The 22,916-nt window shown below is 65.0% G+C and overlaps 2 protein-coding genes across 3 annotated transcripts in view; both read left to right on the top strand.

The window, feature by feature from the left end:
* Positions 1–11,954, top strand: part of LOC138810983 (mediator of RNA polymerase II transcription subunit 26-like) — a 32,251-nt gene extending 20,297 nt beyond the window's left edge. For both annotated transcript variants that reach the window (XM_069998431.1, XM_069998432.1), the window contains exons 2-3: positions 8,923–8,997; positions 9,277–11,954. In XM_069998431.1, the coding sequence (XP_069854532.1) occupies positions 8,923–8,997; positions 9,277–10,917 (1,716 nt within the window). In that variant the 3' untranslated portion in view covers positions 10,918–11,954. The remainder of the gene's footprint in view (positions 1–8,922; positions 8,998–9,276) is intronic.
* A 1,216-nt stretch (positions 11,955–13,170) lies between these two features.
* LOC138811017 (solute carrier family 35 member E1) lies at positions 13,171–20,380 on the top strand. Its single transcript, XM_069998496.1, has 6 exons — positions 13,171–13,594; positions 13,754–13,824; positions 15,862–15,999; positions 16,649–16,774; positions 18,343–18,588; positions 19,082–20,380. Exons 1-6 carry the CDS (start codon positions 13,171–13,173, stop codon positions 19,274–19,276), a joined length of 1,200 nt encoding a protein of 399 aa, XP_069854597.1. The 3' UTR covers positions 19,277–20,380.
* Positions 20,381–22,916: the final 2,536 nt, after the last annotated feature.

The raw sequence follows: 22,916 nt of genomic DNA, 5'->3' as shown, positions 1-22,916 counted from the left end.
GGCAGGGCAGGGCCCTGGGTCCCCCCCCCAGGGGACCCCTCCAGCTGGCTGTGGGTGGCTCCCCCGGTCCCAGTGGCGCTCTGGGGGCAGACTTCCTGGGGGCTGTCCTGCCCTTGGTGAAGCTGAGGCCCGAGGAGGTGAGGTAGTGGGACCGCCCCACTGAGGGGTGCTCCTGCCCATTTTGGGGGGCACAGGTGGACACAGGCTGAGACTGAGGGAATCAGGAACTCGGAGGCTTCTGCAAGCGGAGCCTCTTCTTCCTTGGGGGCCAGGCGCTCTGGGGACCCAGCCTCCCTCAGCCGGGCAAAGGCCCTCTCCACCCCCCGCCCCCCAGCCTGTGCGCGCGTCTGCATGTGCGCCTGTGCGTGGGACTGCAGTCTCGGCCCACGTGCCTGTCCCCACCAACCTAGGACTAAAGGATCCGTCCCAGGGCAGAGGGCCGGGCCCCAGAGAGGCTGAGGAGGAAGCGGGGGTCCCTCTGGTCGGGAGCTCTCAGCTCAGCCTCTGGGCTTCCTGGTGCTCCTTAATGTGGGGTTCAGGGTGAGGAAAACGGTGCTGCTGGCCCTGCAGGGGCTGCTCTGCTCCCCTGCTTTCCCCAGCACCCCCCCTCGCCCGGGCGCAGTGCTCTGGGGCCATGCAGGGCTGTCTGGGAGGCAGGGCTGCGTCTGTGACCCGAAGCATGTGCGTGTGTGGGTGAGGAAGACTCGGCAGGTTTGCGCGGGGAGCTCATTGTAGTTTGATAGCTATGCAGTTGTTTGAGAGTCCTGGGGCTTGAACTCAGGGCCTTGGCGCTGTTCCTGAGCCTCTACCATTTGAGTCACAGTACCACTTCTGGCTTTCCTGAGTTTATTGGAGATAAACATCTCATCTATGGTCTTTCCTGCCAGGCTGACTTCGAACCAAGATCCTCAGGTCTCAGTCTCCTGAGTAGGATTATAGGCATGAGCCACGGGCACACTTGGCTTGTGTAGTCTGCAGTTGTTTTAATGGGTTCTAGAACAAGAAAGCCTGACTGGGTTTGGGGCACACCTGTAATTCCAGTGCTTGGGAGATGGAGGCAAGAAAATCCTGAGTTTGCGGCCGGCTTGGGAATCGGTGCTAAAAGCAAAAAGCAGAAACCTTGCCCAGTACCACCTAACCCTCAATATTTTTGTTTGGGACAGAATCTCATTCCCCTGAGTAGCTGGGATTACAGGCGTGCGCCACTGGAGCCTGGACAGTTAAACTATTGAGGAATTCATGGAGCCAGACTGCAGGAGGCGAGGGCACGGGTTGGGTTTGAGGCAGGCTGAGGCCTGCCAGGCCAGGGGCTTGACGACGGCAACCGCCTCGGTGTGCGTGAACATTACAGTAGCTTGGTGGAAGCATGGACATGCTCTTCTTTTTGCTTTAAGCTCTCTGTCCCACCATTTCGGTAAAAAGGGCATCTGTCCCTCTGCCTGCCCGCACGCCCTGCTGCTCAGCGTGCCCGGGGCTGAGCGGGCACCGCGAAGGGCACTGACCCGGGCCTGCTGGCTTCAGGCGTGTGACCACCGCCGCGCCCACCTCTCGTGAGCCGGCCAGGCCCGAGTGGACAGACGGACGGACGGACAGACAGCAGCAGAGATGAAACACATCAGGCCGGGGTTGGGAGAGTCAGCGCTAGCGAATTTGCACCGACCGACTTATTTCTACCTCGGCGGCCTCCGGTGCCAAACAGCGCCATGTCTTGTTCTCTAATTCTCAATCTGTGCTTGAAGTGGGGGCCCTGGCACAGAATACAGAGGGGCACCCCAGTGATGGCCTGGGGCCACTGGGGGCAGAGGGGGGGAGAGGAACCGGGTCGTTGACTTTCGGTGACGAGTGGCCTAGTGAACCACAGTGGGCGCGGGCCACTGCCCCCCCACGCCTCTCCCCCCCCCCCCGGCCGTGGGCCAAGGCGTGGCCCCTGCTCCTGAGTCTGGCTTTGTCTCGCTTGCTCTTGGCTGACTCAGGAGCGACCCTGATCCCCCACTGTCCGCATGCCAGCCTTTCTGTGTCACATGGGAGGGGACAGTGGCCGCACCCTGGTCCCCACGCCTGCAGGGTGCTGCAGTTGGGGACCCCCGGGAGCTGGCGCCTTGTAATGGGGGGGCTGAGCCTGCAGCCGCTCCCTCCCCTCACGGGCCCGGGGCGCCTGGCCCTGCCATCTGCCCCACCGGAGGGAGCCGCACCGTGACTGCCTGGGGGTACCCCGCGCCTGCTCCTCACAGGCTGGGGCCCTGGCGCTGAGCTGAGCTGGAGTGGGGTGCGCCTCTGGACCCGGCCATGGCACGGGGGAGGGGGGGCTCTGAGCATGGCGTGGAGCACACACTGTGGCACAGGGGAGGGGGGCTCTGAGCGTGGCGTGGAGCACACACCGTGGCACGGGGGAGGGGGGGCTCTGAGCGTGGCGTGGAGCACACACCGTGGCATGGGGGAGGGGGGCTCTGAGCGTGGCGTGGAGCACACACCGTGGCTGCGCCCCGTGTTCTGCAGAGGTCAGGCTCTTCTCAGCCTGGAGCGCGGACCCCCTGCTTGCGGGAGGTAGGTGCCGTGGGCGCCGTGGGGGTGCGCCTGCCCCTCTCGTGGGCGCCGTGGCTCTGCTGGAGCTGGAGACTCGTCAGGGGTTGGGGCGGCTGCCAGCTTTGTGGTAGCAGCTGTTCAGGGAGAGCATGGTGCTGTGGGGGAACGGGACGCTGCTGTGGGGCGATGGTGCTGTGGGGCGATGGTGCTGTGGGGCGATGGTGCTGTGGGGTCAGTGCTGTGGGGCGATGGTGCTGTGGGGTCGGTGCTGTGGGGCGATGGTGCTGTGGGGTCAGTGCTGTGGGGCGATGGTGCTGTGGGGCGATGGTGCTGTGGGGTCAGTGCTGTGGGGCGATGGTGCTGTGGGGCGATGGTGCTGTGGGGGAACGGGACGCTGCTGTGGGGCGATGGTGCTGTGGGGCGATGGTGCTGTGGGGGTCGGTGCTGTGGGGTCGGTGCTGTGGGGCGATGGTGCTGTGGGGCGATGGTGCTGTGGGGCGATGGTGCTGTGGGGTCGGTGCTGTGGGGCGATGGTGCTGTGGGGCGATGGTGCTGTGGGGTCGGTGCTGTGGGGTCGGTGCTGTGGGGTCGGTGCTGTGGGGCGATGGTGCTGTGGGGGAACGGGACGCTGCTGTGGGGCGATGGTGCTGTGGGGCGATGGTGCTGTGGGGCGATGGTGCTGTGGGGTTGGTGCTGTGGGGCGATGGTGCTGTGGGGCGATGGTGCTGTGGGGCGATGGTGCTGTGGGGCGATGGTGCTGTGGGGCGATGGTGCTGTGGGGCGATGGTGCTGTGGGGTCGGTGCTGTGGGGTCGGTGCTGTGGGGTTGGTGCTGTGGAGGAGGGTGCAGTGCTGTCTCTGGCGGGCTCGGTGCAGGTGTGTGTCCGGCTTTTGCCGGGAGGTGCTCCTGGGTTTCCCGTGTCGTGTGGGAGCCTGTGGGGGTGAGGGCGCGGGCTCTAAGCTCACGCTGGTTTCTGCAGCCTCAGCTGCAGCTCGGCCCCTTCGGGTAGAGGCTCTGAACCAGGGAGCAGACCTACAGGTGGCATGCATGGATGATGTGAGCAGAAGGTTCCAGAAAGAGAAACCAGTGCTTATTGGGGCTGGCGGGGCCTGATGGGAGGAGAGGGCCTTGCGTTTCCTCTTCAGTCCTTGTTTAGCCCCCGGGACTCAGGTGGGACTGGAGGTAGATGCAGCAGCCCCCCCCCGGGGCTGGCTCCCCCCACGTGAGGGCTGGGCTGAGGAGAGCGCGTCGCCTCACAAAGAAACTTCCTCTACTCTCTCTTTTTAAAAGAATTTTGTTAAGGTAGGATTGGCACATAACTAACATGGCACATTTCAAGTGGACGTTTGGTCAGGAAGCCTGTGGCAGGTACTGGTTGAGGTAAATGCACAGAGCCACCTATCCTTCTAGAACCTTCCTCTCACCCTTCACGATCCTTCTCCCTTCCCCACCCCTGCCCACAGACAACTGCTTGGTGGCTGCACGTTAGTTGAGGTTGCCTTTTTTTTGTTTTTTGGTCAGTTGTGGGGCTCGAACTCTGGGCCTGGCGCTGTCCCTGCGCTCTTCAGCTCCAGGTGAGCGCTCCACCACTTGAGCCACTTCCGGTTTTCTGGTGGTTTATTGGAGATAAGAGTCTCACGGACTTTCCTGCCCAGGCTGGCTTTGAACTGAGGTCTTCAGCCTCCTGAGCAGCTGGGATGACAGGCGTGAGCCCTGGCGAGGTGCTTTCTTAGAATTCTGTAGTCGTACACTACGTCCAGCGGCCCCCCCCCCCGTCTGCTGTCTGTCCTGTGCGTGTTGATTTGAGGTGGGTCTGTGATGGGCTCTGTGTTCGTAGTTCCTTTTCGGTGCTGAGTAGAATTCCATGTGGTGGGGCCTGTGTCGTGTGTGTGTGTGTGTGTGTGTGTGTGTGTGTGTGTGTGTGTGTGTGTGTGTGTGTGTGTGTGTGTGTGTGTGTGTGTGTGTGTGTGTGTGTGTGTGTTCACACGTGCCCTGCTAAAGCAAGTAGTGGACCGCCCGGCGCAGCCCCTGGCTCAGAACACACCCAGACCCCTGTTCCTGCTGGCGGGGCAGGTCACCGTGGCCAGTCCTCTTCCAGGCCGCAGGCCAGAGGCTGAGGGGCCTCCTTGTGACTTGTGTTCTGACGCGCACAATTCCTGCCGACCCTGCGGCTGGGGTGCAGCGCCTGCCCGCCGTGCGCCTGCCCGCCGTGGGCTGGGACCCGCTGCCCTCTGCTGAGCCGCAGCCCTTGCTTTGCTGCCGCTGCCTGCCAGGCCCTCCTGCGGCCCGCACCCCAGTCCCTGTTTTCTCCAGGCTCACTGAGGGCCGCTGGGCGCAGTGTGGCTCCCGTCGAGCTTGTGCCAGCACGGGCCACAGAGGGCGCCCCAGCCACGCTTTGGGCCCCCAGGTTCTTAGCCTTTCTGCTCCTAATTGCTCGTTGTGACTGCTCACCGTCTGTCTAGTCCCTGTGTGTTCCTGGAAAGCTGGCTTACTCTCACCCGCGCTCCGCGTCCTGCAGTCGTGTAGATGGGTGCGTGTCCCTTCCCTGGGCACTGGATCACTTCCAGGCTTGTGGAGCTGGCATCGGCCCTGGCTCTTCCTAGAGGAGAGGCTGGGAAGGCGGAGCCCCCCCATCCCCATCCTCAGCCACGGTCTCCGGGACCTGCCCGGAGCCAGTTCTTGCAGGCACTCGAGAAGCCTGTGTGCGCTCAGAAAGGGCCAAGTGACAGGAGCGGAAGCCCTGTGGACCCGGGTCAGGGGAGTGGAGCTTGAATAAGGATCCGCGGGGACCCACGCCACCTCCCACCCTCCCCATCCTGCCTATGAGCCCGGGCCGTCCTCCCGCCGCTGCTCTGCGGGCTGTTGTAGGACGTGTATACGACTCCAAGCCCACGAGGACGGGCAGGCCGCCTGTCCGTGGGAAGTACTGTGGCCCCCGGTCCTCCTCCCGAGGGGAAGTGGCTTTGGTTAGGCAGAGCCCATGTGGTTGAGCAGGGCACGCCAGGGAGCATCGGTGCCTGGCAGGTTCTCCCGGCTCCTGCCAGGTGTGGGGTGGGCGCGGCTGGACAGCCGGAGCGCAGAGGACAGGCCTGGAGCCTCCTGTGCAGACGTGCCTCAGACACGGCCTAGAACAAATGGGGTGCCCTGGGGACTCACAGCTGCGCGGGCATGCTCAGCAACCTGGTGTGCACAGACCCCCGCCCTGGGGTCAGCTATAGCTTATTTTCATTTGGAAGGACAGCTGCTTGCTAATGAACACTTCCAGAGTCTTTTGAGCTCAGCTGTTTTGGTAGATTCTTGTCTAGACCATTCTGCATTGGGGGAAAAAAAAAAAAAGCGCAGCGCTAGTGGCTCACATGTGCGGCAGTCCTACTTGGGAGGGAGGCTGGGAACAGGAGGATCGTGGTTCCAGGCCAGCCTGGGCAGGAAAGTTAGTGAGACGCCATCTCAGCAGAAGAAAGCTGGGCATGGTGGTGCACGCCTGTCACCCCAGCTACCAGGGGAAGCATAAGGTAGGATTTCCAGCCGGGAGCATGCCCGGGCAACATGACTAGGAAGTGAGACTTGATTTCAAAATAACTAGGGCAAAAAATAAGGGCCAGAGGCAGAGCACCTGCCCAGCAAGTACCGGGCCCTGAATTCAAATCCCCGTACTGCCGCCAAAACAAGCGGCTCCTGTGTGTGACCTCCTCGCCACTAGGGAAGGAGCAGTGAAGATCCCGCCCTCACCAAAGCTGGGCCCGAGTGGGGCCCAAAATAGCTCAAGGCAGAAGGCCACGCTGTGGCTCACATGATAGAGCACCTGTCCGCCAGCGCACGAGGCCCAGCCTGGCCCCGGGTGCCGGGCTGCTGGGGTTTTACAAAGCCAGGCCGACCTGTGAGCTTAGGAAAGGGAACTGCGGAGAAAACCTGGCCGCTGGTGGTTGGGGGGGGAAGGAGAAAGAGGAACAGGCTCTTTGGGGGTGCTGCTAGCCAGAGATGGTTGGCGTGTATGAAAATAGGCCTGATTCTGTGAGCCGAGGAGGTGGGTGAGGGGATTGGAACACACGCACACGTTGGTTTACCTGCCCTGCTCGGGCAGCTGCCCTGAGCTGCTTTGAGCTACGGGCGGTGTCGCTGGGCGTCGGGCAGCAGTGTCCAGGGCTGGCCAGGCCAGGCCAGGAGTCAGTGCTGAGGGGACATGGGAGTGGGGGCCACTTCAAGGGCCAGCCCGGTGATGAGCTGGCTTCAGTGCCGTCGTCGCAGCCCTCGGGGTGGGGGGACCACAGGGCATAGACTGCGGTGGGGCCGGGGCCTCCCTGGCCAGGGCTCCTGAGTGCCCTTAGGAGAAGTGGCTCTGTGTTACGCTGGGCGCCGGTGGCTCACGCCTGGCATCCCAGCTACTCAGGAGGCTGAGATCTGAGGATCGAGGTTCAAAGCCAGCCCAGGAAGGAAAGGCCATGAGACTCTCTACAATGAACCACCAGAAAATGGGAAGTGGTGCTGTGGCTCAAGTGGTAGAGTGCTCGACTTGAGCAAGAGAAGCTCAGGAACAGCGCCCAGGCCTAGAGTTCAAGCCCCACGACGGACAAAAATAAAAAAAGAAATGGCCCTATGTGTGCTCTGGGCTATGAACCCAGGTGTGTCCTCGCCGAGGCTGGTTTGGGGAACACTGGCAGTGCCCGCTCAGCTAGATACGCCCCAATCCACAGAGCAAAGCACCGGGGGAAGAGCCCGTGCCAGGTGGTGGGAAGGGGGCTGGGAAAGGAGAGTGGGTGGCAGGGGTCCAGCCAGTGGCCCCGGGGTCAGGGGGTGCGCCCCTGCCGTCAGGGAGAGTCAGGTTGGGGGCACTTCAGACGCAGAAAGGAGGGATCCCCAAACTCCCAAATGGGGTGTCTCAGTTCCTTCTTTCGGGCCGTGGCTGGAAATACCCTCAGGGCAGGCGTGGGAGTGGGCGCAGCGCATTCCTGCCCGCGTGGCCCGCTGTGCCCGAGCCCTGCAGCGCCCGTGCTTCCCGCGCCCTCTGCGTGACCCCTCCCGGAGAGGCCGGGCTGCAGCCGGCTCCACTCCTGAACTCCAGCGCGGCCCAGGCCATGGCTTCCCCAGGGCCCCGGCCATGGGCTGTTGGGGGGAGGCCTGGGCTCGAGATCCGCGCAGAGCAGAGGGCGGTGCCCAGCCTCCTCCTCCTCCAGGCTCCCATGCAGACAGTGCCTGGTGCTGCGGGGACGCGCCCTGCCGAGCTGCGGGGAGCCCGCTCCAGGTGCCTGCCTGCCGGTCCCCCCTCCCCCCCCGCTTTCTGCACCTGGGGGAGGCCTGTACCTCGCTTCCACCTGCCGTCTACCCCAGCAGTCTCCCTCCCTAGCACGTCGCCTCCTCTCGGGCGCCCGGCGTCCAGGCACTGCCTGCCTGTGACCCTGCCTTGCCGTGTCTCTGCGCCTTCTTGCTCGGGGAGGGTGCAGGCCCCTTGTGTGTAGCTCGGGGTCTTGCTTGGGTCCCCGCAGCCAGGGTGGGCCTGAAGTGCGCAGCTCTGGTCCTCATGGCCGTGGAGCTCTGGGGCTGGGGGAGGGGCAGGGGGCTAGGGCTCGTTCTCCAGAGCACACTGGGGACAGGAGCGGCGGGAGCCACGGAGCACATGCAGCGCTCTGGCTGGCCTTTCAGTTCAGCACTGATTTCTGGGGTGCCCAGGTGTTGTGCCTCCTGTCTGGGAGCAACGCTGTTGGCCCGGGGACAAGGTCACTCTGTGCTGCTGGGCAGGGCCAGGCTGCTCAAGCGAGCGTGCAGAGCCCCGGGCTCTACATCGACCAGAGTGAGGTCACTGGTGGGACGGAGGCCGCGTGGCTCGCCCCGAGGCCACCAGGGCTCCCTGTCCCTTCAGGACCGGCCTCCGTGCCGGCGGGTCTTGATCACGGAGCCCACAGGGCCACGCAGTCAGAGGCAAGCCCAGGCCGTCCTCGCCCCGGCCCGGCCCGGCCCTGCCGCACGGGGCGCGGCGCCCGGTGTGGGTGCGCCTGCGCAGATGCTGCCGGCTCAGCCTGCTCCGAGGTGCCCTGTGGAGCCGCTGGCCCGGGCACCTGGCTGCCTATCTTGCAGCTTGTGACTTTTTTGCCCCCTGGGTGTCTGTGGCTATCTCCAGATGAGCTCTGGAAAGATGTGGTTGAGACCAGGCGGGCTGGTTGACCGTGCCACGTCGTTCTTTCCCATGAAGCATAGTTGGTGTGTCTTTCCCTGTTTTTCCATTCCTGCGTTCACGCTCCCAGGAGGCGGCCATCAGCTGCCCCGCCGGTCCGTCAGCTGGCCCTGAGGGGTGGGCCTGGGGAGCAGAAAGGCCCTGGGGGTGGGGTGGGGGCTGCGTGGGTACGCCCTAGGGTCCCCAGCCTTGTGGGTTGAGGGTGGCAGCTGACTGTGGCTCTTGCTTTACAGATCCGGAACATGGTGGCGGTGTTGGAAGTCATCTCCAGCCTGGAGAGATACCCCATTACCAAAGAGGCACTAGAGGTGGGTCACCTACCTGCATCCCCGTTTCCCAGGGGCCAAGGGCTGGGGTCCACGTGGGACGTGGGGAGGCCTCATGCCTCGGCTCTGGTCCTCTGTCGCCTTTCTAACGGGTTTTTTCTCATGCACAGAGCGGCCCTGGCAGCGGCCCTGCTGTGCCAAGCTTGTGGTGCCAAGGGCTTTAGATGGGGGGTGAGTGTGGGTCATGTATCTGGGCAGTCACCCCGCGTGGCATGGCGTGGCGTGGCACAGCAGTAAGCGGGCCACCCACTCTGGTTGCAGGAGACGCGGCTGGGGAAGCTCATCAACGACGTCCGCAAGAAGACCCAGAACGAGGAGCTCGCCAAGCGCGCCAAGCGGCTGCTGCGGAGCTGGCAGAAGCTCATCGAGCCCGCGCACGCGCACCAGAATGAGGCGGCGCTGCGGGGGCTGCCGGGGCTGCCCGGCTCAGCCAACGGCGGCGCGCACAACTGCCGGCCCGAGGCAGGCACGGCCAGCGCGCCCAAGAGCATCCTGGACCTGAAGACGCGGAATGACATCCAGAGGCTGCCCGGGCAGCGGCTGGACAGGCTGGGCAGCCGCAAGCGCCGCGGGGACCAGCGCAACCTGGGCCATCCCGGGCCGCCGCCCAAGGTGGCCAAAGCCGGCCACGAGTCCCAGGTCCCCAACTCATCCCCCCTCCCCACCAATGGCCTCAGCGGGAGCCCCGAGAGCCTGCCCAGCCCCCGGGACAGTAGCGGTCGCCTGGAGCCCAGCGAGAATGACAAGCACGGCGGCAAGATCCCCATCAACGCAGTGCGGCCGCACCCCACCTCCCCCGGCCCGGGCCAGCCCCTCGGGCCCTGCCCGCAAACGAAGGCTTCGGTGCTGCAGCAGCTGGACAGTGTGGAGGAGACCCCGGGGCCCCCGCACCCTCGGGGGCCCCCTCGCTGCTCCTTCAGCCCCCGGAACTCACGGCACGAGGGCTCCTTTGCCCGGCAGCGGAGCCCGTGCGCCCCCAAGGGCTCAGTGCCCAGCCCTTCCTCGCGGCCTCAGCCCCTCGACACCCCGCAGGTGCCGTCACCCCTGCCGCCGGCCCAGCCGTCCACGCCCCCCGTGCGGCGGCTGGAGCTGCTGCCCAGCGCTGAGAGCCCGGGGCGCTGGCCGGAGCAGCCCGAGGGCCACCCGCGGCTGGCGGGGCCGGGCTGCAAGGCCGGGCCGCTCCCCGCAGAGCCCCTCCTCGCCCGGGCTGGCCTCTCCCCGGATTCCTCCAAGGCGGACAGCGACGCTGCCTCCTCGGGGGGCTCGGACAGCAAGAAGAAAAAGAGGTACCGGCCTCGGGACTACACGGTGAACCTGGACGGGCAGGAGGCCGAGGCAGGCGTGAAGCCTGTGCGGTTAAAAGAGCGGAAGCTCACCTTTGACCCCATGACGAGACAGATCAAACCTCTGACCCAGAAAGAGCCGGTGCGGGTAGACAGCCCCGTGCAGGCTGAGCCACCTGCCAGGACAGAGCTGGACAAGTCAGAGGCCAAGGCCAGCCTACAGAGCCCCTTCGAACAGACGAACTGGAAGGAGCTGTCTCGCAGTGAGATCGTGCAGTCGTACCTGAGCCGCCAGAGCAGCCTGCTGTCCTCGTCGGGCGCGCAGACCCCCGGCGCGCACCACTTCATGGCCGAGTACCTGCGGCAGGAGGAGAGCAGCCGGCGTGGGGCCCGGCAGCCGCACGTGCTGCTGCCGCTCGAGCCGCCCAGCCACCTCCCGGGTCTCACCCGGGAGATCGCGCGGGACGATCTGGACAGGCTCCAGGCCGGCCGGTGGCCGGGGGTGAACGGGTGTCAGGACACACAGGGTAACTGGTATGACTGGACACAGTGCATGTCGCTCGACCCGCACGGCGATGACGGGCGCTTGAACGTTCTGCCTTATGTCTGCTTGGACTGACCTGGCGCTGCAGCTGCCCCAAAGTGCATTCCCGCCTGGCAGGGACAGGGGCGGCAGCGCGCTTGGCAGCCCAGGGCGGTGGGCCCAGGGGAGGCTCTGTCTCTTCCCTCCAAGTCTCCTTCTCTTGTGAAATGCTGCTACCAGGTTACTAACGAAACTGCAAAGGAAGGACGACGTTGCAGAAGGAAGGGCGGGACGGCAGAAGGGAGTTCAGAACTCTATAGCAAACCAGCTCTAAAAGCATCAGACCCCACCCCCGTGCCCCCGCCCCCCTGCAAGGTGCAGGCCCCTTCCACGCCCAAGCCCTGGGCCCTCCGTGGCAGGTGGGCGGGCAGGCGGCGCAGACAGGCCCCGGGAGAGGTTACCTTTACACAGCGACAGACGACAGACGCACGCATCTCATCTCTGCATTTTCTGTTCTCACCAGGCCGACAGTGGGCCACACCTCAGCCTCTTTTTCTCACCCCCACCCAGCCACTGTTGAGCCAGTGTTTTCTTTCTGTCATTTGCTGGAAGCTTCTTGGCCATGAGCATTGGGTGGGCAGGCCAGTTGGCCACCAGCCTCACCCCTGACTCCACGGGCAGACCCACCCGTTTGTATCTGGTTTCACTTCAAACCCGGTTCCTAAATGCTGCAGAAGTTTCAGTTTTCAAGTTTGTTTTCATCCCGTCCTCCATCTGACCACCAGCCAGATAACTTTCCTTTTTCTGCCCTCTTTTCTTCCTGCACTTCTAGAAAATTTCAGCTTTCTAGAACCCCTTCTCCCTCCCCCCCACCACAAAGTAAGCGCGGGTGCTACTGTGTGTGAGCTGTTCTCCTGGGTGAGGGAGACGTGTCTGTGCGCTGGAAACACTCAGAACCATTCCTTTAGATTCGTTTGCCTTATGGTTATGTCATAAATGCGATTTGCAAAAACAAGGAGCCTTAGTGAATGTACAGTACTAGACTTCTGTGTTCTCTGGACGCAGAAGGAAGCAACTTTGCTATTTGGTCCAGTAAGTGGACACCTTGTGATATAAATGTGGAAATAAAAAAAAAAAAACATTTGCACAAACCAGCCTGGGTGTGAGTCATTTCCCCTCTGGACCCACGCAGCCGAGCAGCAGCCCTTTTCTGGACTTGGATTGTCCCTGCAGATCGGGGCCCCACGGCCGCTGGCCTGGATGCAGCGCACAGCGGCCAAGCCGCCCGTAGGCCTTGCTGTTTGTGGGGCCTCTGCCTGCCCAAGTCAGAGCTGTCCCCCAGGTCCCGGGGCCTCCCTCGCCAGCCCTCGACCCGAAAGTAAGTCCTTGAGAGGCGCGGGTCTGGCAGCGCAAGCTGTGCCCAGCCCAGGCTGAGCTGCCTTACTACCTAGTGGTGAACTTTCTCTCCCTTGATTTGGTGTAGTATCGGTGCAGCCCTTCCTGTCTCCCTGAGCCCCGAGCTGAGGCTCAACAGGCTTTTCATTCCCAAGACAGTCGTCTCGCCCTCCATACACGCTTCAGGGCCTAAGTAAGGAAGAGTGACCTTGTGCTCAAAAGTGGCAGCTTTAAGGCCGGGAGCAAACCAATCCCCTCCCCCGCAGCGACCCCCGTCCGGCCAGGCCAGCCCCCCCGTCCCCACTGCCCCGGGCGGCTCGGAGGCCCGGGGCGCTCGGGGCCGACCCCCGGGGGTTCCGGCCGGGTCACCCGCCTGCCCGCGAGCACCCCAGGGCCAAGCTGGAAGCGTTTGGAGAACACGGGGTGCTGTGCCTCGTGGGAAGGTGTCTGCGGCCCGACACGGGGGCCCGCGGGCTGGCGGGGCGGGCGTGGCGAGACCTGCGGCGCCGACGCGGCTCTGCGGCGCTCGGGGCTGCGCGCTGGTCCCGCCGGCGCGGCCCGGCCTCCGCTCCCGCGCGCCCTGGGCATCCGGGTGCCGTCGCCCATCTGGGGCGGGTGCGGGTGGGCAGCGACCCCCGGCTGACATCCACGCGCCCCGGGCCCCGGCGCGAGGAAGACCCCGGGCCCCCCGGGCCGACCCGCACGTCCGCCCGGCCCGGGGCCTCCCGCTCGGCTTCCGGGAACGCCCCCCTGTGCTGCCGGAAGCGCGCCGCGGGTGGGCGGGGCCCGCGTTCGGGACGTGGTGGCTGGCGCGTCGGGGGGCGCGCGGCGCTGACGCGCAGCCGCGGCAGCCAATGAGGAGCGGCGCTGGCCGGCGGGCCCGCCTCCGCCCGGCCCCGCCCCCGCCGGCGTCGGGCAGTCGGGCGGGCGGGAAGGGGCGGCCGCTCGGGCAGGATGGCGGCGGCGGCGGCGGCGGCGGGCGCGGGCCCCGGCGCGGGCGCGGGCGGCCCGGGCGCGGCGGGCGGCGGGGCGCGCGAGGGCGCGCGGGTGGCCGCGCTGTGCCTGCTGTGGTACGCGTTGAGCGCGGGCGGCAACGTGGTGAACAAGGTGATCCTGAGCGCCTTCCCGTTCCCGGTGACCGTGTCGCTGTGCCACATCCTGGCGCTGTGCGCCGGGCTCCCCCCGCTGCTGCGCGCCTGGCGCGTGCCGCCCGCGCCGCCCGTCTCCGGCCCCGCCGGCCCGCACCCGGCCGCCGGCCCGCTGCTGCCGCCGCGCTTCTACCCGCGCTACGTGCTGCCGCTCGCCTTCGGCAAGTACTTCGCGTCGGTGTCGGCGCACGTCAGCATCTGGAAGGTGCCGGTGTCCTACGCTCACACCGGTGGGTGCGGGGGCCGGGCCGCTCCGCCCGGTTAGGAGCGCGCGGGGCAGAGGCCGCCCAGGCCGCGGGCGGGGGAAGGGACCGGAGGCGCCGAGAACGGACGAGCCCCGGGACCGCCCCCGCCCGGCCTCCCGGTGAGTGCCGTCCCTCTCTTTGCAGTCAAGGCCACCATGCCCATCTGGGTGGTCCTCCTGTCCCGGATCATCATGAAGGAGAAGCAGAGCACCAAGGTGAGGACGCCCCGCGCGGGGGCCGCGGGCCCGGGCTGCTGACGTGGGCGGCCCGGCTTCCTGTGGAGGAAGGGAAGTCGGCGGGGAGGCTCCCGGGGGTCCCCCCCGCGGCGGACGGGCCGTGCCGGGGCCTCGGGGCCGGCGCTGGCCCCTGCGTGCGGCCTCGCCCCGGGGCTGGCCGGCCCGGGACCTGGGCAATGGACGGAGCTTGTACAGACAGAACCGCGGGAAGTGGACGTGGAGATCTGACGTGAGATGCTGGACCCAGAGGTCGGGCGACGGCTGGGGCCGCGTCTTGGACATGAAAGCCGCGCGCTGATAACCTGGGCACAGAAAGGCGCCCGGCGGGAAGGAGGGGATGCCCCTGGTGCCAGCCAGGGCTGTGAGTGTGCCCAGCCCGGCGCTTCCTGCCTCCGGGCTCTTGGGACTCCTGGGGTCCTCGCTGGAGTCCTCTGGGGGGACACCGATAGCCTTCGCTGTGTGTGACTTGGGCGGAGCCGAACGGCTGCCCCGCACGAGCTGTTGGGAACCGGGCCCAGTCCGGCTGGATGCTTTCTTACAGCCTGGCGGACCTGTGCACCCTCCTCCTACCCCAAGGCTGACGTCAGGTGTGACTGGCCCTTGGGGGTCAGAGGCAAGGGTGACACACAGGTGCAGGTGTGTCGCCCAAGAACCCGTGGTGTTGATCGGGTTTCCGGGCTCCATGGGACATTGTACTGGGCTTGGGCAGGAAGCCCACGTGGCGGCCCCACCCAGTGGGCAGATAAGGCCGATCACTGATAGCCCTCCAGGACCTGGGACTTGAAGGGGACAGGCACCGCACCCGAAGGCCGGAGGGGAGGGGGGCCGCAGGGGAGGGGGGCTGGGACTCCATCCCCCAGACGGCACGCTGCCCTCCCAGGGGGGGCCCCTGAAATCTCTGCTGTGGCTCTTTGGGGGTTCTCCTTGCTTTTGCAGTACTGGAATTTTAACTCGGCCTTGTGCTTGCTGCACGGGCCTTAGCTGCCTGAGCTCCGCGTGAGCTTTCTCAGCTTTTGTGGGTTTTTTTTTAAGTGTCTTGTGGTTTTGTCCATACCAGCCTGGACCATGCCCCTTCTACCTAGGGCTTGTCGCGCTTGTCATGCAGCTAGAAAAGGTGGGCACGTCGGTTGAGATGGAGTTTCATTAACTGCCCTGCTGACCTCCATCCCAAGTAGCTTATGTGAGAGGTGTGAATCCCTGAGCCTCGGCCTGTCTCTTATTTTTTGTTTTGGATGGTACTGAGACCTGTACTTGGAGACTTGCACTTGCCAGGGGGACCCTCTCCTGCTGAGTCATGCCTCCAGCTCGTCTGCTTTTCTTTTTTGGTATCATGGGGCTTGAGCTCTGGGCCTGGGCGCTGTCCATTGGCTTTTCAGCTCAAGGTGAGTGCTCTACACTTGAGCCACAGCGCCACTTCTGGTTTTTTGGTAGTTCATTGGAGATAAGACTTTCATGGACTTTCCTGCCCAGGCTGGCTTTGAACTGTGATCCTCAGATCTCAGCCTCCTGAGTAGCTGGGATGACAGGCGTGAGCCTTGGGCGCCTGGCTTCGTCTTGGTCTTTGTTTTTCTGATACGGGTTCACTGTGGAGCCCCTGCTCACTGGCAACTCTGATCCCCTTTCTCAGTTTCCCGAGGGCCAGGATTACAGGTGCATGCTGTTACATCCAGCCCTGACCTTGTTTGAAGAATTTTTTTATAGCTCAGGGGTAAGCTAAAAGCCAGGACAGTTCCCCATGGTCTGTGGAACCTGGTGGCCCCTCAGGCATGGAGAATTCTCCCACCAGTGCCTGTGTCGTCCCCACGGCCAACAGCTGTTAGGCCTGCAGTGTGCGGGCCGGGTCTGTGATGGAGAGCAGATGGTCCAGTGGGCGGAGCCAGATGACCAGGCTGGGCCGGGACACCAGGCAGCACAGGACATGGGAGGACAGAGCCATGGGTGACCCGAGGAGGGGTTGTCCCAACCAGGGGAGCCAGACTTGGCCAGGAGAGCGAGCACAGTCCTTGGTCCCTGCAGGTGTACTTGTCCCTCATCCCCATTATCAGCGGCGTCCTGCTGGCCACGGTCACCGAGCTGTCCTTCGACACGTGGGGGCTGGTCAGCGCCCTGGCCGCCACGCTGTGCTTCTCTCTGCAGAACATCTTCTCCAAGAAGGTAACGGCCCCTGCAGGGGACAGTGCACCACCCCCCTCTCCCCCCCCCACCCCCCCCCCGTGTGCTCAGGTCCCCAAGAGGGTTCTCTGTTCTAAAGGGAACAGGGAGTCACACTGGTCCTCCCAGCGACTCAGGAGGCTGAGGTCTGAGGACTGTGGGTGAAAGCCAGCAGGACAGGAAAGTCTGAGCTTTCAGTGAACTAGCAAAAAGCCAGAAGCGGTGCTGCAGTTCACGTGGTAGTAGAGCACCAGCCTTGAGCAAAGACACTCAGGGACAGCGCTCAGGCCTTGGGTTCAAGCCCCAGGACTGGCTCTTGCGTGCGCCTGCACACACACACACACACACACACACACACACACACACACACACACACACACACACACACACACACACACACACACACACACACACACCCCTCTTTTGCGGTGAATATGGGGAGAGCAGAGACAAGGCAAAGAAGCACTTTGGGGTCCTCCGTGTGGCATTGTGCCAGGGGAGGTGGCCGTGTCCTGGGGTCACAACATTATGGGCGCCGCTTCCCGCGTGGCAGTGGGCGGCCGTGGCTCGCAGCGTGGCAGGCGCCTGCGCAGCCGCCCTGAGGCACAGCTCATCCAGTTCTCGGTCATTTTTAGCAGCTCTCTCCCTGCAGGTCTTGAGAGATTCGCGGATCCACCACCTCCGGCTCCTGAACATCCTGGGCTGCCACGCTGTGTTCTTCATGATCCCCACGTGGGTTCTCGTGGACCTCTCGGCCTTCCTGGTCAGCAGTGACCTGGTGAGTGTCCGGCTCCGGGGCAGCGCCTCCCCGCAGGGCCGGGCCGGCCGCCGTGGCTCTGCGATCCTTCTTCTGGCATCTGTTATATTGGCCTGTTTCCCGAGGCTGTGTCAAAGCCCGCATGTGCGCGCGGCGGGCTGGGGTTGCTGGGCGCCGGTGGCCACGCCTGTCATCCCAGCTACTCCGGAGGCTGAGATCTGAGGATCACAGTTCAAAGCCAGCCTGGGCAGGAGTTCCGTGGGACTCATCTCCAATAAACCACCAGAAACCAGATGTGGAGCTGTGGCTCAAGAGCGCTCGCCTTGAGCTAAAGAGCTAGGGGACAGCACCCAGGCCCAGAGTTCGAGCCCACGACCCACCAAAAAAAAAAACAAAGGAAAAGGGTTTGTCTGGCCCAAACAGCACGGTAGCGCCGCTGCCTCCCCATCCAAGGTAGCCAGGCAGGAAGCCGGCGCGGCGCGATGGGACAGCACCGAGGGCTGGGCCTGTGGTGCCCTTGGATGGGCCGTGCCGGAGCCAGAGGAGTTCAACAGGCAGCCCAAGACCTCCCTTCCTCCTGCCAGGCCCGCCCCCTGCCAGGCCCGCCCCTGTAACCGGAGAAGGAGCGCCCACGAAGCTCCGCCTCTTAAAGGTCCCACAGTGAGTGAGCATCATCTAGCCTGTCCTCTCGCCTGCTGGCCCTGGAGCACTGGGACCCATGTGGCCTCCACAGCCAGGGCCGGGCACCGCGCGGCCTGGCTTCCCCTGTGAGCTGAGTCCTGGTTCCCAGTGGCCGCCACACTCGGGCCGGAAGCTTCAAGCACAGAGCCTGCTGGCATGGGTGCCTTTGGCCACCTGACCGTCTCGCTCAGCTCTTGTTCTGACACTTTTCCCGCCTTTTCAGGGATCTTGCCCTGTGGCCCAGGCTGGTCTGGAATGCCTGGGTTCATGTGATGCTCCTGCCTCAGCCTCCCCGAGTAGCCGGGACTAGAGGCATGTGCCACCAGGCCCCCCTGAAGAACCACTGTAGGCGGCATCTGCGCTAAGAGCAAGGGAGGTGGCCTGTTGCCCTTCTCCCTGCGGGAGCTGTTTCCGTGGCTCCTGCTGGGGTTGGGACGCCAAGGCCCAACAGGAAGGCTCTGAGGTGGGGGCGGGGAGGGAAGGGCTGTGGGAGCCAGGCCTCCCGAACTCTTCCCCCCCTCCTACCTCTGTTTCCTGTCTCTCAAGGCATGGCCTCTGCCACATGGCCCTCGGAGGGGCCAGTGGCAGGCTCGCCTGGCCCAATGGGGCCCCAGCTCCGCCAAAAAACACAAAGGCACTAGCCAGGCCCGAGGACTCACAGCCAGGAGAGACCCCTGCGTTCTTGTGACTGGGTTCGTGACAAGCTCAAGGCCACATTTCCAGAACCTTCCATCCCCAGAACGCAGCCCTTTGTCTGCTGGCACCTGAGCTCCAGGGCCTGGCGTCCGCTGGGGGTGGGGCCGCTGGGCCCCGGAGGGTCTGGGGTCACGGACGCCGCGCAGGCCCCGCTGGGCACCTGCCCCCACCTCCCACCCCACCCATGGCCATCTCTGCCCCCATCCCCGCAGACCTACGTGTCCCAGTGGCCATGGACGCTGCTGCTGCTGGCCGTGAGCGGCTTCTGCAACCTGGCGCAGAACGTGATCGCCTTCAGCATCCTCAGCCTCGTCAGCCCGCTCAGCTACTCTGTGGCCAACGCCACCAAGCGCATCCTGGTCATCACCGTGTCCCTCATCATGCTGCGCAACCCGGTCACCAGCACCAACGTGCTGGGCATGATGACGGCCATCCTGGGGGTCTTCCTGTACAACAAGGTGAGGCCTGGGGCCTGGCGGGGGCAGCCACAGGGCCTTGGCACATGCACCTGTGGCGAGGCTCAACTGGGTCCCCCCTCCTTCCGTGGCCATGTGTAGTCTATGGCAGGTTGGCCGCAGACTGGCCAGCCTTGTCTGTCCTGGTTGGTGGCAAACCCCACCCAAGTGGCGGCAGTAGGTGGCGGAGGTGTGGGGAGTGAACCCGGGGAGCGGTGCCTGCCAGGCGGCCCTCCACCATGTGAGCCATGCCTCCCTCTTTCTGCTTTGATGACTGTTTGGCTTGTGTGTTTGCCCGGGCCTGGCCTCCGACCAGTCCAAGTGCTGGCATTGCAGGCGCGTGCCACCACACTTGGTTCATTTAAGACGGAGATCTCACCAAGTTTTTGCCCGGGCTGGCCTTGAGCCACCGTTTCCCAGCAACCAGGATTCCAGGCATGCGCCACCATGCCCAGCTCCTGATCGGCTTTGACACGTGAACTCTCTGTCCTTTCAGACCAAGTACGATGCCAACCAGCAGGCCCGGAAGCCGCTCCTCCCGGTGTCAGGGGCAGACCTGGGGCTGCTGGAGCGGCCGCACAACGGCGCCCTGTTCCCTGCACACGGCCGCAGCAGCGCCCTGACCGACCACTTCCAGTACGGCCGTCAGAGCCACGCGAACTCCTACACGCTCAGCCGCTACGACGTGTAGAGCCCAGAGTGGGGCGGTGCTGGGACACACGTGACTGGCCGCCGCAGGACCCCAGGCGGGCAGCAAGACTCCCCGGACCCCCCCCCACCGGGCACAGGGGAAGCCGGGTCAGACCTGCGCGGCCTGAGCCCCACGCACCTGCCACATCCTTGGGTGACTTTGTGTGCGGTATTCAGGACCCAGCCTGGTGAAGCAGGGTCACCGTGGCTGCAGAGCCGGTGAGAGGCGGCGTTCTGGGGGTGCAGGTGTGGAGGAGGGGCAGCTGGACACGCGGGCTGGCACAGGTTTCCTGTGGGCCCAGGACGTGGCCCATGTGGCACTCACGGCGGTGCCAGGTGAGATGGTTTGCAGCTGGCCGGGACCCCCCTGCCAACCGCCCCCAGCTCCGCCGAGGCTCCGGTCCCTGTGTCAGGTGCGGCCACAGGTGCTGCTGTCGGCGTGGACGCCGTGGCCACCTCTGGGGATCCGAGGCTGGCCCGTGGGCTGCTCCTGGCGTGACCGGGGTGGTGCATTTTCGGGGGTGTTTTGCAGTTGCGTGGCATTAGGCCGTGGCCCGTTGGGGACCAGGGGCCGGCGTGTGGATGGGAAATGCTTGTAAATGTTGAGCAGCAGTGGGGCGCCTGTTGCCATGGTGACGAGTGGGGCGTGGGGCCATGGGCGGATGCGTGGGGTGAGGATCATGGCCTGGTTACTGGGGAGACGATCCTGTCGGTCTCGGGGGCCCTGGCTGACCTGGTGAGCCGGGGCGGGCCCCACGCCCTCCCCTGCCGCAGCTGCACCGCATTCGCGGTCGGCTATCTTAGGAGGTTTGCTGCTCGCTGGCTTTCTTGGCTGCCGGGGATCGCCCCATGGGCGTGGCCCATGGCACCATGGGCGTGGCCCGTGGCCGTCAGCGCTGCTGCTGGTTCTGGTCCAGCCGGAAGGCATGGCGTGGGGCTGCGCACAGCTGCGGGTGGGGATGAGCCGCGGGACGTGCTGCGGTGTGGATGGAGATCGCGCATTCCTGTGTCTTCCTCCCCATGCAGTCAGCTGGCGGGGGAAATGATCGCTTTGGTTTTCTTATGGTTTATAAATTAATAAATGGGATATTTAATTCTGTACACACTCAGGGCACACGTGTGCACAGCCACAAGCCGACAGACGAAACCGGTGCCCTCACCACGCTCCCCTCCCCCACGCCTTCCGCGGGGAAACTGAGGCTCATAGGAGCTGTGAGGCTCATAGGTCAGTGAGGCACAGCGCCTTTCCCGGGGAGGCAGGTGGGGTGCAGGGGACTCGGCAGGGCGCACCCCATTGTTCAAGGGCCTGGCAGTGGTCTCGGCACTGTGCGGGGTGTGCGGGAGCGGCGGCCCGGCGCCTCACTGCCAGTTCAGGACACGATCCTTGGTGGTGGAAGAAAGGAGCTGCAGCCCAGCGTCACGCAGCAGTGTCGCTTTGCTTTTTGGTCGTGCCAGGATTTGAACTCACTTCATGCTTGCCAGGCAGGCCCTCAACTACTCAAAGCCACACCCCCAGTCCTTTCTGCTTTGGTCGTTTTTGAGATAAAACCTTGTGTCTGTGTCCAGGCTGGCCTGGGCCCCAGTCCTCTTCCATTCACCCCATCTGGGAAGCATCGTGTACAACCATACTGGCTTTTCTAAAATGGTGGAGATGGGGTCTCATGAGCTTTTGCCCTGGGCTGGCCCTCTATCATGTTCCCATGACCGCCCCCTCCCGAGTATCTGACTTCAGGTGGTACCTGTGTGCCTGGCTGTTGTCTTGTTGGGCTGGTATGTGCACCCAGATGGCAGACTTGCTGACCTCGGCCACGTAACCAGAGTGGCCATGGCCCTCACACCGCTCCTGCAGCCCATCCCACGGCTTCCTCCAGCGGAACTTAGCCCAAACCACTACTCGCCCACGCTCCCCATTTGTGCCACCCTCCCAGACTCAGGATCCCAGTTCAAAGCCAGCCCTGGTAGGAAAGTCCATTAGAACTTAGAAGTGGCGCTGTAGAGCAAAGTGATAGCACACAGGGCTGGGAAGTGGCTCAGTGGTAGAGCGCTCACCTCGCATGCATGAGTTCCTGGGTTCGAGTCCTCAGCACCCCATAAGCAGTGGCACTGCTGCTCAAGTGGTAGAGCACTAGCCTTGAGCTGAAGAGCTGAGGGACAGCGCCCAGGCCCAGAGTTCAGGCCCCATGATCCACCAAAAAGAAAGCCCAGGCAGGTGGAGGAATTTGGGGTTCTCTGGCCTTCATTTACGGGGAGAGGACAGAATGGAGGAGATCCTGTGCTGTCCCCATGCGCTCTTGTGGCGTGGCCACGGCCCGTGCCTGGACACGCTGTGTGTGGTGAATGGTGCGGGCCGCCAGCCGGCTCTGCGGTGCATCATCTTCCGAACGGCTGATACACCTCCCGGCGGAGCCTCACCCGCCAGCTCTGCGCCTTACTAACGTGGGAGAAACCTTTTGGGAAAACCCGAAGGTAGCACAAACAGCAGGTGTCCGCGAGTCACGCCGTGGCCGTGGGCTCCGTCCATGAACCACGCGCCACCCCCACCGGCTGCCTGAGCGCTGTGCACCCAGCCTTCAGCAGCGAGTGGGACGAGCAGGAGTGGAGGCCATGTTGGGGTACGTAGCAAAGACCCGCTTCCCCCCCCCCCCCGCAGTTTTTATTAGCATCAACTAGTTGCACAGAGGGGTTGCATTTTGACATGTCCATACACGACATGAACGTATCTCCTCCCTCCCCCTCAACCCCTCGGCATCTGCTTTCCCCCGTCCTGCCTCTCATCCCAGCTCAGAGCTGAAGGCCGAGGGTCATGGTTGGAAGCGGCCCAGGCCTGGGAGTCTCCATGGCCAGGGCGCTCCCCACACAGCCGGGCGTGGAGCACCGAAGCTCGGGCCGGCCCAGGCCCCGGGCTCGAGCTCGGAACCCGCACCAGCGAACTGGGCTTGCACAGGTGAAGGCGTGGCCCCTAAGAGCCATTTTCTCTTTTGGGGGTTCGCAGTGGCCGGGCCGCGCCCCGTCCGGGGCCTGGGCGGCGGGTGCGCCGGGCGCCTGCGCGCTAGGCCGCGGGCGACTTCCCCGACGGAGGCTTCGCGGGAAGGGCGGGGGGCCGGGCTGGCCGCGCGCGTGCGCGGAAACGCTGGCCACGGCGAGGTTCGGCCGCGGCCGGTCCGTCCGGCACGGCTCCGGTGTCAGAACCGAGGCAGGCCTGCCGGGGTCGGGCTCAGAGCCGGCCGATCGGGGCGAGCCTCGGTCAGCCCGGAGAGAACCCCCGAGGGTGCGGACGGCGTCCGGGCCCCGCGACCCGGGCGCGGCCGCCGCGCGTGCTCCGGGGCCGGCCTCACCTCGGCTCCCCCGCGCGCTCGGCGCGACGGAGGCCGGCCGGCTTCTCGGACCGTTGACCGCGCGAAGGGCGGGGAGGGGGGGTGGAGAACGCCTGCGGCTGTGTCCGTTCCGCCCGCGTCGCGCCCGAGCCGCGCATGCGCACCCTGCGCCCGCGCCTGCGCCCTGGCAGCCCCGCGGGCGCGCGACCGCTTTCCCGCCGACCTCTGCGCCTCACTTCCGGCGTTTCCCAGCAACGGCCGTAAGTGACGGGCGGAAGCGGACCGAGCGTCCGGACGCACACGGCCCTCTCGCGCCACTTCCGGCCG

This window comes from Dipodomys merriami, unplaced genomic scaffold, assembly GCF_024711535.1.
Source record: "Dipodomys merriami isolate MVZ:Mamm:240054 unplaced genomic scaffold, mDipMer1.0.p SCAF_519, whole genome shotgun sequence".
Taxonomy (NCBI): Eukaryota; Metazoa; Chordata; class Mammalia; order Rodentia; family Heteromyidae; genus Dipodomys; species Dipodomys merriami.
Note: the sequence above shows the minus strand (reverse complement) of the source record. Positions and strands in the feature narration are given on the sequence as shown.

Excerpts from the sequence above, each read along its gene's own strand:
- LOC138811017 (XM_069998496.1), top strand. The coding sequence starts at position 13,171 with ATGGCGGCGGCGGCGGCGGCGGCGGGCGCGGGCCCCGGCGCGGGCGCG. Across the intron at positions 16,000-16,648 it reads AGAACATCTTCTCCAAGAAG|GTCTTGAGAGATTCGCGGAT; the intron begins GTAACGGCCCCT and ends CTCTCCCTGCAG. Across the intron at positions 16,775-18,342 it reads TCCTGGTCAGCAGTGACCTG|ACCTACGTGTCCCAGTGGCC; the intron begins GTGAGTGTCCGG and ends CCATCCCCGCAG.